The sequence below is a fragment of the Diabrotica virgifera genome, chromosome 3 (genome assembly GCF_917563875.1).
Source record: "Diabrotica virgifera virgifera chromosome 3, PGI_DIABVI_V3a".
Taxonomy (NCBI): Eukaryota; Metazoa; Arthropoda; class Insecta; order Coleoptera; family Chrysomelidae; genus Diabrotica; species Diabrotica virgifera.
The window spans coordinates 39,765,914-39,781,691 of NC_065445.1; the positions used below are offsets into that span (position 1 = coordinate 39,765,914).

Below are 15,778 nucleotides of genomic sequence, written 5' to 3' on the forward strand. Positions count from 1 at the left end.
TAAATTAATATTTCAGATTCTATTTGGTAAAAGATTTGTCAGAAAAAATCAGGAAGACAATTCTTTTTAAACGAAAATATCTACAAAACATTTATGACACTATAAATCGTTTAGTATTCTGCGGGCTGATTCAATTCGGACCTCAGAAGTCAAAAGAAAAGGATCAAATGTTCATCTATGTGAACCGCAGAGCTTCCCTATGGGACACCACTAGCAGTGAACCCGGGTATAATGAAATCGAGAAGAAGATTTATCCCACCATTCCTTTTTATTTCGGTTCGCCCGCGGATATTGAAGAGTATTGGCAACAATTAAGTACAATAAGTAAGTGTATTATTACAGCACAATGTTTATTATGCCGGTATTCTTTTTCTCATGATCATCTTTCAGTGCGTCACAGTTTTTCGATTTCTTTCTAACGCATTAAATTGTATGTGACAGAAAAAAAGGCACGTCCGTGATTACAGACATTTACAAAAATTTATTCTAGTTATTCTAGTTGTCGATAGATGGCGCCATAATAAAAAAATATTTTTTTTAATTAGATAATATTACAAATATAATCTGTATAATTTATAAGACTATACAAATCAAAGAAAATACCATTTTATAAATGCAAGAAACACATTTGATTTGTTTTTATTCCAAATTGAAAATGAAATGTGGCAACTGTCAGATTTAACTAAAATGTCATGTTAGAATAAATGTCATAAATGTGTATTATCACGGACTTACCCTTTTTCCTATCATTTGTTAGGCACTGAAAAATGCTCATGAAAAGGACAATATTCTTGTTCTCATGATCATTTTTCAGTGCGTCATTAATTATGACGTCACATACTGTATTGGGTGTGTCGAGACTTATTTCATGTAATTATTGACGAATCTGACAGATGCCAGAATCGTACTTCGCCATAGGTGAAAAGCTTGTGGAATTAAACTAATTAGTAATTTAGTAGATTTGATTTTTACACAATATGTTAACATGTAGGTATTTTTTATAAAGGGGAATAAAATTAAAAAGTAAACAATATTGTTAATTAAATTTATAAATATGGAAACATTAAAAAATGACACAAAACTATCCATAAACTGTGTTATTATCTTCTTCTCTAGGTGCTGTCTCCGCTTCAAAAGTTGGCAATCATCAGAGAGATCTTTATTTCTGAAACCGCGGCTCTAAATAATTCATTGTTATTACATCCAAATCAGTTCCTAAGGTTCTTCAGCCATGAGTTACGTCTCCTTAATATGGATCTTTTTTTTGCATAATGACCTGGAGTATTAGATATACATCTCTCATCACATGTCCCATATATCTCAGTTTTCTTCTTATTTGTTAGTTCTTCTCGTTCCCTATGCGTAAGTCTCATTACCTCCACGTTGGCTATTCTATCTACTCATGAGATTTTTAGCACTCTTCGGTACATCTCGAATGTCTCTAGTCTCCTCACGCCAATGACTAACTTTTAACGAACTAAATTCTAAACCAAAACACAAAATAATGCACAAAAACGTTGTGAAACACAAGGGAAGTCGAATTCGAATTTCAAAATGACAGGTACACAAAATACTGACCTGAATAATAACCGTCACTTGACTCTTTGACACTTCTAAAAAATGGCCAAAATGGACGAAGTTTTCGTCAAATGTTCGTAATACGAGTATTTGATTGGCTAGAAAAAACGCGCATTCTAAATATCAACGAATCAAACGTAGGTTAGGAATACACATCTTATGTATATAACCATTGTAATGCTGCATTATTTTTGTGTTTAATCACGGAGCTACCGCTTTTTCCATCTCGTCTAACTTAATGCATTAGAGCGAAATCTAAAAACTGTGACGCACTGAAAAATGATCATGAGAACAAGAATACCACACTTCGCTATTAGGCCAGGGTAATAAGACAAAAATATACCCTGTTCGTGACACTTCAGCAGCCAGGGTACTGAAGCGTTTTTTAGACAAGTAATACCTATAGGAACAAATTGTAACTATTTTCTGCGTAGGATCTGGCGGCCATTTTTATTTATAGACAATTAACTGTCAAAAAATGGCATTTTTCCCTTTTTTTTTCAAATCAATGGAAAACAATGAAACTTATGATTTCTTTAGTACAAATATCTTTGAGATTATGGAAAAAGCTTTAAAATGACATATTACAAAGTTTGATATACTCATTTATTGTTAACATAATTGAGAAAAAAGGTCGGTATTGCAAAAAAAATTATTTTCGCAATAACTGCTGTAAAAATTAGTGTCCAGGTTTGAAATTTTTGTCAAATGAGGGTTCTTTGGTGCTTAATATGTGATAAAAATTTCAAAGCGATTCATTCAATTGTTTAGATTTTATTCGAATTGTTTATCTCAGAGAGCATTTTTTTTGCAATAACATAAGTCAGAAAAAGATGATGTTAGAACCATTCCACAGGTGTAAAATTGAAGAGCATGAGCTATATTTTTAACTTGGTTTAGAGAAAGTGAATAAAAAATGCATTTATTAGTAATAAATAATTATGCAAAAGTATGTAAATCTTCCCTTATAAACTTTTTAAATAACTTTTTCCAAAAAAATTAACTTTTTTTACTCTGTTTTAAGTGCCCAACTACCAAGTAATGTTATTTATATCATAATTGATTAAAAATTGTAATAAATATATATAATTTCTTATATAACAAAATAAAAATTTTATAAGGAAAGATTTACGATACTTTTGCATAATTATTTATTACTAATAAATGCATTTATTATTCGCTTTTTTTAAACCAAGTTGAAAATATAGCTCATGCTCTTTCATTTGACACTTGTGGAATGGTTCTAACGTCATTTTTTTCTGACTTATGTTATTGCAAAAAAATGCTCTATGGGATAAACAATTTGAATAAAATTTAAACAATTGAATGAATCGCTTTGAAATTTTTATCACATATTAAGCACCAAAGAACCCTTATATGACAAAAATTTCAAATCTGTATACTAATTTTTATAATAGATATTGCGAAACTATTTTTTTTGCATTTCCGACTTTTTTTCTCAATTATATTAACAATAAATGGGTATATCAAATTGTGTAATACGTCATTTTAAAGCTTTTTCCATAATCTCGAAGATATTTGTACTAAAAAAAACATAAGTTTCACTGTTTTCCATTGATTTGAAAAAAAAGGGAAAAATGCCATTTTTTGACACTTAATTGTTTATAAATAAAAATGGCCGCCAGATCCTACGCAGGAAATAGTTACAATTTGCTCTTATAGGTACTACCTGTCGAAAAAACGCTTCAGTACCCTGGCTGCTCGAGTGTCATGGAAAAAACCTTATTACCCTGGACTATATGTGCTATTTGTTATGCGGCTACGCTATATGCACCCAAATATTTGTCTTTTAAATTGTGTCAAAAACCGACAACTGGACAGATAGGCGTATTTGCTGTTCCTGCTTGTGCATTATGCGTCCGCATAGTCGAATGAACCCTCCATATTTCGTTCTATGCGGCCGAATAAGGCGCATAACAAATAACACATAGCGAAACGTGGTGTCGGAATTAGATTGGTTCAAAATAAGTCGCTTTTTTTCCTTTGGTCCATACTTTTTCACTTTTTTGTGATGATAAAATAAGATCTTGAAAGTTTCAAAATCCTTAAAAAATATTTTAGAGGTTGCTCAAATTTTTTTTTCAAAATTCGCGTTATTTTTGGTTTTTTTTAACCAAAAGAAATAAAAAATTCATAATCTGCTTATTTGAGTGCCTTTATTTTTTCCCCAAGTTCTTTTTCTTTAAATATCATCAAACTCAATGAAAAAAATCTTTAAGGATCAAAAAGGGTCTAGGAACATCTGTATTTGGGGGTGTCAAAAGCCAACGTGGTGTAAGTCATATTTTAAAAATTATGTGTCTTGCTTAAAACCTTGATATTCAGTGATGAGCACGCTAATAACCGGCAAAATAGCACAAAAGGTGGAAAACGTATTAAGTGGTGAGATAAAAAGAAAAGAAACTAGTTGAGCTGGGAAATTTAGCTATATTAACCTAAAAATTTACATTATATTGATTGTTTCCCACCTTTAGACGTATCAGACGAGTTTGGCAACTGTCACAGTGACAGTTTCAGTTGACATACTCATCTGATACGTCTAAAGGTGGGAAAAAATCAATATAATTTAAATTTTTAGGTTAATATCGCTAAAATTCCCAGCTCGACTAGTTTCATTTCTTTTTATCTCACAAAACTTAATACGTTTTCCATCTTTTGCGCTATTTTGCCGGTTATTAGCGTGCTCATCACTGTATATAGACTCTTGTCATCGGGAAAATCAGATGGTAAAAAGCAATACAGTAAGTAATACAGTGAAAACTTATACCACTTTTCCTTTGAAGAAGTCTATTGTATATCAAGATTATAAAGGAAGACTTACATGATTTCAAAATTTGACTTACACCACTTTGGTTTTAAACCCCCATTTTTTCGGAATCCTCTTTTTATCGATTTTTTGCTCAGTTTCAGGGTTTTTTTTAGTTTTTCTAGGTGAGTGCAAGGGGTTAAAAAAATTCTTCTCTCTCTAGTAAAATTACTCTTTGGCATGGATAAAATATGAAACAAAAAATATATTAAATAAGATATAAACCCAGTATTAATGGGGTCACTTAAATTTGATTAAATTTTATGTGTTATTTTTTAGCAATTTCAGGACTGTGCCATAAAAAAATATTTTTCATGCTCGTTAATAATTGGAAATACCTTAATAATTTTTTTGAAAGTGTATCAAAAGAACTATAGTAAGGCTAAAAATGTACGTATATTTTTCATGAAAATTATCAACGAAAAATAACACAATTTTTGGGAAAAAATATTGTTGAGGGATCTCTAAGAAATTTTTTAAGGGCTGAAACTTTCAGGATATTGTTTTTTTCATCAGAAGAAAATGAAAAAGTGATTGGACAGAAAAAAAATATATCGATTTATTTTGAACCACTCTAATGTTTATGTACAGTTACAATCATCAAATAGTTTACAGGCTTACGTATCTAGGAGCCAATTTTTTAAATTTTTAACTCGTTTAAACCCACCTGTTACGTCAAAGTGACGTTAACAACATTCTTCGAGTTTGGCAATTGCTCTTGCTTTTTGCATATCACTCAAATGCATTCTAACCATTTTGGAGGAGTTTGATATCGTTTTATTTTATTTTATTTTATTTTTCAACACTAGCGAAACTTTTGACAAGCATTGACTTTGAAATTTTTTGACTTTGACCACCTTTGACATTTTTATCAAATCCGCACGACACTGCAATTGCAGAGTATTACAATATAAAAATTAGGTGTAAACTATTCAGTGATCGTAACTGTACATTTATTTAAAATAAAAGGTTTGTTTTATGTTCGTTATTTATTTAAAGGCTTTATTTACTTGTACACTTCTCCAAAAAATTAAGGCACCACTTTAAAAATTGGTCATTTTTGATGTCTCGAATTTCCTATACCTGTTGTCCGATTTAAGTGATTTTTTAATATGTTATCCGCTCCGAGCTTCGCTGGTATCGCCACCTACCTACAGGATTACTAGTATAACTGTTACCGGAAATTTTCTGGAAAGAAAAAAGTGTTGCCTATACTATGTGAGTTTCGATGGTATGGCTGCTATCGCCATCTAACGGTTGACTAGTGTTCCTATTTCGGCCGGAATTTTAAAGAGGACAGTAGAAAAGCAAATAATAGTTGTTTCAAACTTATTATTTAATTCTTATCGTGTAATATTTACAACGTAAAGAAGTCATTGGATTGTAATCGATAATTAATAGCAGTAGGTACAGAATTTATTATTCATTATGATTATTTTTAAGATTTTGCTTATCGTTTTGACGTTTATGTTGACAACTAATATTAGAAAAAATTTATTCTGCAAAAGAGTATAATAATTTAATATAATTATAGTATAATACTTCTTAAATCTTAACTTATGAATGACAGTTAACGGCACCCTACGTTTACTGTGATTGGTCGTTATCTTCACGCATTCAAATTTTGTTTCAGGATTGGATTGTAAAATTGAAACCTTCAAAATTCGAGAGTGTGCTAACTGATCCTTTAGCTCAAATTTTTCTACCGTTTTAAAATTAAAATTGTGTTTACTTACTTTTTTCTAATTGCATCAATCCATTTTTGTCGTTGAATCACCTTATGCTTAGCGACAGGAAAGTTGTAGAATACACAGTTACATACTATTGTAACCAGTATTTCGACACTCTTTAATACAACAACTTTCGTGAGACATTTAAAAGCTATAATATGCAACTCTTAATGCAGAACGTCAAAAAGCAAATTTCCAGTAAAGGTTTACAAACTTGTCACTACTGGCGCTCGCGAATTTTTAATTATCCCCTCTACCTACGAGCTCACAGCGTACAGCCTTATTCTGTAACAATATCTCTTTGATAATATTGTTGCTAGACAGGTAAATTGTCATTGTATACCGGGTGTACCAATCAAACGGTGTTTTTTCTCAAAGTTTATCACACCTTGTGGAATATTCTAGCATTTATAAAATACTGAAATTAAAACCCAACTATAGCATCATGTTTTCTTAACATTGTGTTTTTTTTATTCATTCGCTTATGTTTAATAGTAAAAAAGTTTGATACTTTAACAACTAACCTTGTTTTTCGTCAACACAGGGTTTTTTTAAATAAGTATGGTAAACTTTAAGGGGTATTTCTGCATGAAAAAAGAATGACAGTTTGCTTTATAAACGTATCTCCGCAAAGCTTCGTTTCCGAGATAGGAGGTATTCAAATTTGTCTTTGACGATTTATTTATGGCTCTAAAACCCGTTGAGATTTGCAAATGACATTTGGTGGGTTTTAAGAGGTAGTTATTGTGTTTTTTGGCATACAATTAAGAATTTTATGTTCATCATAGGCGCATATAAGGGTCATATTACCCGTATGAGCGCCAATGAAACGTACAACCCACCAAATTTCATTTGCAGATCTCAACCGGTTTTAGAGCACTAAATAAATCGTCAGTTTGTAAGAAAAATTTTAACACCTTTTATCTCGGAAACGAAGCATTTGCGGGCATACGTTTATAAAGCAAACTGTCGTTATTTTTTCATGCAGAATTACCCGTTAAAGGTTGCCATACTTATTTAAAAACACCCTGTATTGATGAAAAAGAAAGCTAGTTGTAAAAGTACCTAACTTTTTTATTATCCAACATAAGCGAATGAATCAAAAAACAGAATGTTAAGAAAACATGAGGATGTAGTTGGGTTTTAGTTTCAGTATTTTGTAAATGCTAGAATATTTCACAGGGTGAAGCGAACTTTGAGAAAAAATCACAGTTTTATTGGTACACCCGGTATACAATTACAATTTACCTGTCTAACAACAGTATTATTACAGCCGTATTGCTAAAAAATAAGGTTATAACATGTAAAAAAAATCGAAAAATTGAAAAAAAATCTTCTGTGTAAAAGGTATATTTAAATAAATATACCTTTTACACAGAAGATTTTTCTTCAATTTTTTGTAATTAATGGTATACAGCCAGCTACAGGAAATTTTTCCTTGTGGATTTAAAAAAAATCACTTAAATAGCACACCAGGTTTACGAAATTCGAGACATTAAAAATGACCAATGTTTAAGGTGGTGCGTTAATTTAAAAACTCAATAACTAAAACCATCTTTTGTAATTATATTATGATGCCCGGGAATGTCAGTTGCTTAGCAAGTTGTGATTCACTTTTAGACCATCGTTAACACATTCGCGGACACGCTGTCATTTTATACACGTATTCTTATGGAGTAATGACTTCATATGCAGTCATGACCGCGAATGTGTTAAGTACATAAAAGCACTGGTTGATTAACAAAATAAATAAATAAAAACTGTTATTAGCATCTTATTTTCTGTTTTTAGGTATGAACACGAAGTTGGGAACTAGAGAAGCCGGAAAACTTGTGACACTTAGTTATATTAACACAAAGCCTCAACTTGTTGAATGTATCAAATCCAGATCACCCATGGAGGCTCTAGAGTAAGTTAGCATCTAATAAATTCATCTTTCATTGATTCTTTTTTGAAAATATATGTTATAACATAAAACACAAATCTTCGTTGAAGGTCCATGATTCAACACCATAAGAAAGGACCGAGAAGACATGGAAGCATGTCTGTGCCAAGGGAGAAGTTGTGGCTCTTGAAGAAGGCCTCCATCTGGTTGAAGGTGGATCTAGCTTTTTCAATGCGCGCTCTTATCTATTGGTGTTTGGTCCATTCTTCATTTATTATAGCGCCGAGGTAGTAGGTAGTTGTAGTGCGACACTCTTTCTACAGGGGATTGGTTTATGTAGAGTTGACCTTCTGTTATCATTTTTTTGCTAATGATCATAATTTTTGTCTTCTTTACGTGTACTACACTCAAAAACGTGTTTCTTTATCCTAACTTTGAAACATCCTGTGGAATAATTCTGTTTGCTAATTTTCGCAAAACCTTATTTTTCGGTTGCAATCATGTCAGCTAAGCATTGTGTGTTTTTTTCATGTCAAAATATGCCTTGGTTCATTTTTTAGAGCCAAATGAATTTGCCACCCACAATTTAGGACTTTTTTAATTATGATTATTTTGGAGTTATTTTTTAGTACGATGAGGTGGCTTTGGTGACTGTTATCATTATGTCATATTGACACTTACATTTTGTTTACCTATGATTGATCATGGTTCTTAGTGTGGAAGATTGTGCGAAAGCCGTTGCTCTGGTTGAAGATGGGCGAAATTATGAATATGTGGATAGAGTACTACACACTCATCGCTCTACCATCCAAAGGGTAGTAGAACGTTTTATACGAACTGGAACAAACAAGCGGGAAGTGGCAGGAAGGGCAAAACTACCGATTAAGATGATCGTTTTATACGAGTCAACGCTTTGCGGGATCGTCATTTAACAGCGCAGCGGTGCAAACAAGAAATCAGCTTCAAGAGGGTCGAGGCAATAATATAAGTGTATTTAACATTCGTCGAAGATTACATGAATTTAGTTTGCAAAGTTGCAGACCAGCAACGGGGCCTAAATTAATTCAATGGCACAGAGTGGCTAGACTATAATTTTCCAGGGAACATTTACATTGGAATTTAGGACAATGGAGTATAGTTCTTTTTACGGATGAGTCGAGATACTATCTTCACTCATCAGATGGGAGAGAACGAGTATGGCGTCGAACTGGAGAGAGATTTGCGGAGTGCGCTTTCAGTCCCCGCGTTAGCCGTGGAGGGGGTTCAGTGATGGTATGGGCAGGAATATCCCGATCCCGAGATGCGCACACTGAATTGGTATTTATTGAGGGTTCGTTGATTGCACACCGGTATATTGAGGAAAATTTAGCGAATCACTTAGTATAGACCAGGGCGCATCTGTAAAAATATTAGTACATTTGGACGTTGAGAGGTGACTCAAATTTTTTTGCAGAAATGGCTTGAAAATAAATCAAATAGTAATATTTGAGTTATCCTCCCTCTCAAAAAGGTCCGGAACATTGTTTAAATAATCAAAATGTCAAAAAATGAAGGAAAATTTCGATTTTTTTCTTCGTTTTTTGATTATAATTTTAAAAGTGTTCATTTCCGAGAAAAGTTGTACTGACATAAAAGTTGCGTAATTAAATTTCCTACAATATAGAATTGGTTAAGAATTAAAAAAATAGTCACCTTTGTTGCAAAATAGCAATAATTGCGAAAAAAACTATACAAAAACAAGTATTCGCATTTTACGTTTTTCAACCATTTATGCTACACTTAGGACCTTCATATTTCACCCAGAAAAACTTTATGATACAGTAAAACAATACTGTTAATTTCATTAAGATCGGTTTAACAGATTTTGCAAAATAAATTTTGCAATCCAGCTTTCGTAAAAAAAATCTTTTTTTCAAAATGTTACAGGACTGAAAATAAAGCAGATAGCAAGTTGAATTTTTTTTTGCTTATAGAAGTGTACTGTACCTTTCATATGCAATTTTGCAAAATTAAAATCGATTAACACCACGGCGTCAGGAATTTTTTTAAATAAACATTAATTATTGGTGCTTCGCGCAGGACAGCGGATAGTGTGCTCTGATTGGGCATTCCAATGACCTTTGATAATGATTGATACATTTTAATTTTTATTACATTTCGATATAAATAAATAAATTTGTTTATTGCAAAATAAAAACACATACTCTATCCTTTGAAATAACACTTTTATTAGCAAAAACTTTCTTTGTTCATACATTTTAACTTAAAAAATAAAAGTTTATTATTTTTAAACATATGCAATTGTTTAAACAATATTTCACAAACAATAATAAAATTAGTTTGATTTTTGTGGAATTAAAATATTAAAATACAACAAAATATAGGGTAAGAAAATAATATATTAGATAAAGATTGGAAGAAATTTTGGTGGAAATCAACTTGTGTGAATCGAACACCGCTGTCCTGCGCGTAGCACCAAAAATTATTGTTTATTTAAAAAATTTTCTGGCGCCGTGGTAATTAATCGATTTTAATTTTGCAAATTGCAAATGAAAGGTACAGTACACTTCTATCAGCAAAAAAAATTTCAACTTGCTATCTGCTTTATTTTTAGTCCTGTAACATTTTGAAGAAATGAATTTTTTTTGCGAAAGCTGGATTGTAAAATTTATTTTGCAAAATTTATTGAACCGATCTTAATGAAATTTACAGTATTGTTTTACTGTATCATAAAGTTTTTCTGGGTGAAATATCAAGGTCCTAAGTTTAGCATAAATGGTTGAAATACGTTAAATGCGAATACTTGTTTTGGTATGGTTTTTTCGCAATTATTGCTATTTTGCAACTAGGATGACTATTTTTTAAATTTATAACCAATTCTATATTGTAGGAAATTTAATTACGCAACTTTTATGTCTGAACAACTTTTCTCGGAAATGAATACTTTTAAAGTTATAATCAAAAAACGAAGAAAAAAATCGAATTTTTTCTTCATTTTTTGACATTTTGATTATTTAAACAATGTTCCGGACCTTTTTGAGAGGGAGGATAACTCAAATATTATTATTTGATTTATTTTCAAGCAATTTCTGCAAAAAAATTTGAGTCACCTCTCAACGTCCATCTCAAAACAGATGCGCCCTGGACTAGTACCCTTTGCTCAAGATATCGGCGATGATTTTCTATTAATGCAAGATAATGCACGACCCCACTCTGCAATGTGTGTCACGCAATATTTAGAGGAAGTTGGTATTAATAAAATGAACAGCGCAGCGTGTTTGCCAGATCTGAACCCAATAGAGCACGTTTGGGACATGCTTGGTAGAAATATTAGAGGTCGCGAAGTCACACCATGGTAGAAATATTAGAGGTCGCGAAGTCACACCAGTCTCAGTTAACGAACTTCGCTTGGCTCTAGAAGAGGAATGGCAAAAAATACAAGATCCTTTGTAAAAGGTATATTTAAAAGACCCCAATAAGGGTTACATCACAAAACAAAACGTTTTCGGATTAATAGGTAATCCATCATCAGTGTTAAGCCCTAAAATAGTAAGCCCGTTTTGTTTTGTGATGTAACCCTTATTGGGGTCTTTTAAATATACCTTTTACAAAGGATCTTGTATTTTTTGTAATTTATGGTATACAGCCAGCTACAGGAATTTTAGTTTCCTCGTGGATTTTTATGAATGGCAAAACATCCAGCAAGATGATATTCGCAACTTCATAGACAGCATGGGCCGACGTGTACAGGCAGTTATAGAGGCTAGGGACGGCAATACAAAGTATTTTTTAATAGTTTTTCTTTGTTATTTGCGTACTTAGGTTAAGTTACATTTAAATTGTTTTTTCATGTTTTGTTATTGTTACCATTGTTCATTAAACCCAAGATCATGGCGTTGCTTTTAAGAATTATTTAAATAAAATGCCTCTGGGATGTCCATATGACATTCCTTCGATATCAGTGACCAAAGCCCCCATCGTCGTATTACAAATTAATACAAAAGATATTGGAAATAATAGGAAAAGTCGTAAATTGTGGGTGGCAAAGTTATTTCGCTCCTAAAAATGAACCAATCCATATTTTCACATGAAGCAAAAAACATAATACTTGGAAGACATGGTTGCAACCGAAAGACAAGGTTTTACGAAAATCCGCTAATGGAAATATTCCACAGGATGTTTCAAAGTTAGGCTAAAAAACCCCATTTCAATTAACCCCGTATAATAAGTCAAATACAAAATTTTATTAAAAAACTCACTATATCAAATTAAAATTTATAAATTTTTACATAGTGTGCTAAAAAATCATCAAAATAGGGCCACAAATATAAAAAGCTGAAATACTTTGAATTTGACCAAAATTTTCTCCGTTGCGTTTTTTGTATCTGAGTGTATATTGACTCCATATTGTTGAATGTAATACGTGATTTTGTTCATAAGGACTTGTAGGTCTTCTAGCTTGTCCGCAAATACTCAAATACCGTTTAGCTGGTACCCGTTTAGTAAAATACCTTTTTTTTTTTCATGTCAAGCTTCGATAAATATTCTTTCAGAGTAGAGATTGAAAATTAGAAGGGACAAAACACAGCCTTCTCTCATTTCTGGCATGATCTTCATATAATCGGTGGGTTCACCTTCAACTCTGAATTTTGCGGTGTGATTCCAGTAAAGGTTTCTATAGTTTGTTTTTAACCAAGAGCAATCAGGTTTTTAACTGCATGCAAGTTTACTCCACTGTTATAAAATTTTGACACTAATGACATTTATCAAATTTTGACACTAGTGACATTTCATAGCTTAATTAAGTTATATCGGCGATTTTTGTGTTTTCTGTGTTATTCCTTTAATTTTTAGATTGTTAGTCTGCTTTTATATAAAAAGCAGTTGTTTCTGGAACTCTTTAGCGACGTATTAATTTAATATAATATTTATGGATTACCGTTGAGGGTCGACTAGATCAACTAAAAAAGAAGATGTATTTGGTTATTATTCTAGTGACTTTCTTGGGTGTGAATCTGTCTTTTTAGTTTACTCCTCCTGGATAAAAAATATACTATAATTATTTTCAGATCTTGGTTGTTTATTACTGCTTCTTTTAGTATTTGCATCATATTGGTATGTTCTACAGTAGATCAGAAGCGAGTACATAAACGAATACATTATTTGTATGGGAATCCCCAAAAATGCGTTTTTGGGGATTCACACATAAATAGAAAGTAAATAACTATTGGTAACGTAATCACCATCTAGACCCCCACCACTATGTCTACAAAAATAAGTTAACAGACCCCGCCCCCATAGTGCTTGCGTAATATTTGAACAGCCCCTTACCCCTAATTACGATTTTTTTGTAAATTATTTCTAGAATCGTCAATTGGCAAGAGAAACAGATGATGTCACTTTCAGTTTTATAGATCAGCTTTGCTGAACCTTTTAACGTATTTGTCGTTTAGTAATCATTTGGATACCGAATTTAAACTTTTGAAATTGAGTTTCTGTGTCGTGAACTTCACTTTTAAGGTGGACATTCACGGTCATGCTATCGCGTCAAAATTGCGTGATATACAGCCAAATTTTGGGCGTGAGTATTGAATCATGTGCTTTTTTGGCGTGATGCCAAAATTCGGATTTCCATTCGCTTCGTAATGCGTCGCGTCATGCCGTTGCTTGACGCCAAGCCATCATGCCGTCTGCTCGTGAGTGGCAATACGCCGCGTCATGCTATCGCGTCACCCTGCCGTCAATGTCCAAACCCACGTCCATTTTTCGTTCATTTTACGCTGAGTTCTTCTTCGGAATCTGACATTGTGCGTCTTCCCTGAACCACGTCAAATACGAAATGGTAACCAATTTTGAGTGATCGTGAATGGACTATGATTTTGGCGTCAACCCATTTGGCGTCACTCCAAATGGATTGACCGTGAATGCCCAGCTTTATTCATTTTTTTTTAATTTTCCATACATTTTAGCTATGATAATGGAATTATACCTGGCGACCAGAAGGGTGCAGCTGGTTTGGATTCCGCCATGTGGACACATTTAGTAAAAAATTGGTATTATACCAAAGGAAACTCCGGGAATTCTTTATATAGTGACTTTAAAGATGATTCATTAAAAAAGGTATGCATTTACTTTTTAAAATTGACCCATATTTTTTACATATTTTACTCGACGATTTCTCCTTCTTTTTTGTCCGACAAAAATAATGTATTTTATTTTAACATATAATCTTTTGATTAAACTTAAAAATTATAGTTTTGCAATAACAAAACATAATCGCGCTAAAGTAGAGGCCACCTTTAGAATTCAGTGCAGGTAGCACAGGGCCACGGTTCTTAGACATACTACGGTTGCCCAGATCGACGGTGGTGGGGAGACTTCAATTTTTGGCTTTACGTCACAAGAATACAGAATCCCATATTTTTAAATTATTTTCGATCATTGAATGCGTGTTATTGTGTATATATGTGTAGTATTTGTGTTAATATTAAATAATAAGACAAATAATACACATTTTATCTTATACCGGGTGGTGAATCGTAAAACGGGCCATAGGAAACTCAATGTAAAACTCTAAACTGTTGAATTCCTGCTTTCCTAATTATTTTAGATCAAAAGTCATGAGAGAATATTTGTGGAGAATTGAAATCTGTATTAAAATCAAAAGTTAAAATTGTTCTACGATTTAAACGCATACCAAAATTTTGAAAAATATAATACATTAGCCACAGTAGGTATGTGTGTAAAAGTTAGGCCACACGTTACTATTTAGTACAGTGCTCACACCATTGATTGAATAAAAAATCTTTATTATTAATACTTTCTCCGCAGCTGAGGGTATCTTATCAACTGTATTGCTTTTAATGATAAAATAAAAATACTGACAGTTCAAAAATGTGAAAATAATAACTTCATTGTGACACACTATTGCACTGTGTGTGGCCTAATTTTGGGCTGAAAACGTATTTTTACGCATTTTTACAAAATTTTGGAATATGTAGCACAATTCTACACAATTCTACAAAAAAAAAATAAACTTTCTTCAAATAAACTTTTTTATTCGATGCCTAGATTTTGTGTCATTTTGGAACTAGTAAAAATTTTTATTTCATTAGTAGTTCCAAAATGACACAAAATCTAGGCATCGGATAAAAAAGTTTATTTGAAGAAAGTGTATTTTATTGTTCTTCTTAATGGCGGTACAGGCTCGTTTTTTTAATATTTTAATTACAGAGTAATTTCCACATATTAATATATTTTTCAAATTGGGCTCTGTACCACCATTCTTTATTATATTACGAATACGTGTGCCAAATATCTCAAAAAAATATTCAAAATTACAGCCGCAATCTTGGAACGCGTTTTCGCTACCTGTTGATCGCTACTGTTTCCTCTCTCAGTTTTTTTGGAACCAGCTGTAACTTGAAAATGATAAGATATACAGCAATGAAAAATAAAAAAAATTATCTGAAAAAGCCCTACATTTTTATGTGGTATCTTTTTTCGTATCTCTTATCTTTTTCGAGTTACATGGAGGAAAAGGAATATTTTTAAGAAAATTTAAAAATGCGTTCTGTAATTTGATCTTTTTTTTTTTTTTTTTCAAAAACCATTCATTTTAATTCAGTCCAACTTTTTGAGCATAGACATAACACTATAATAAAAAGTATTGTAGAAGGAAAACGATGTATTTAAATTCTGATGGATGAGGGGTTAAGTATACTTCTCATTTCTTCTTAAAATACATTAGTCATCAAA

At 32.1% G+C, this 15,778-nt stretch overlaps 1 protein-coding gene across 1 annotated transcript in view; it reads left to right on the forward strand.

Moving 5' to 3' along the window:
* The window catches only part of LOC114328978 (general transcription factor 3C polypeptide 1), a 148,252-nt gene that overhangs the window by 82,037 nt on the left and 50,437 nt on the right, over positions 1 to 15,778 (forward strand). The window contains exons 11-13 of the mRNA XM_050647879.1: positions 17 to 324; positions 7,927 to 8,044; positions 13,990 to 14,140. Of these exons, the coding sequence (XP_050503836.1) occupies positions 17 to 324; positions 7,927 to 8,044; positions 13,990 to 14,140 (577 nt within the window). The remainder of the gene's footprint in view (positions 1 to 16; positions 325 to 7,926; positions 8,045 to 13,989; positions 14,141 to 15,778) is intronic.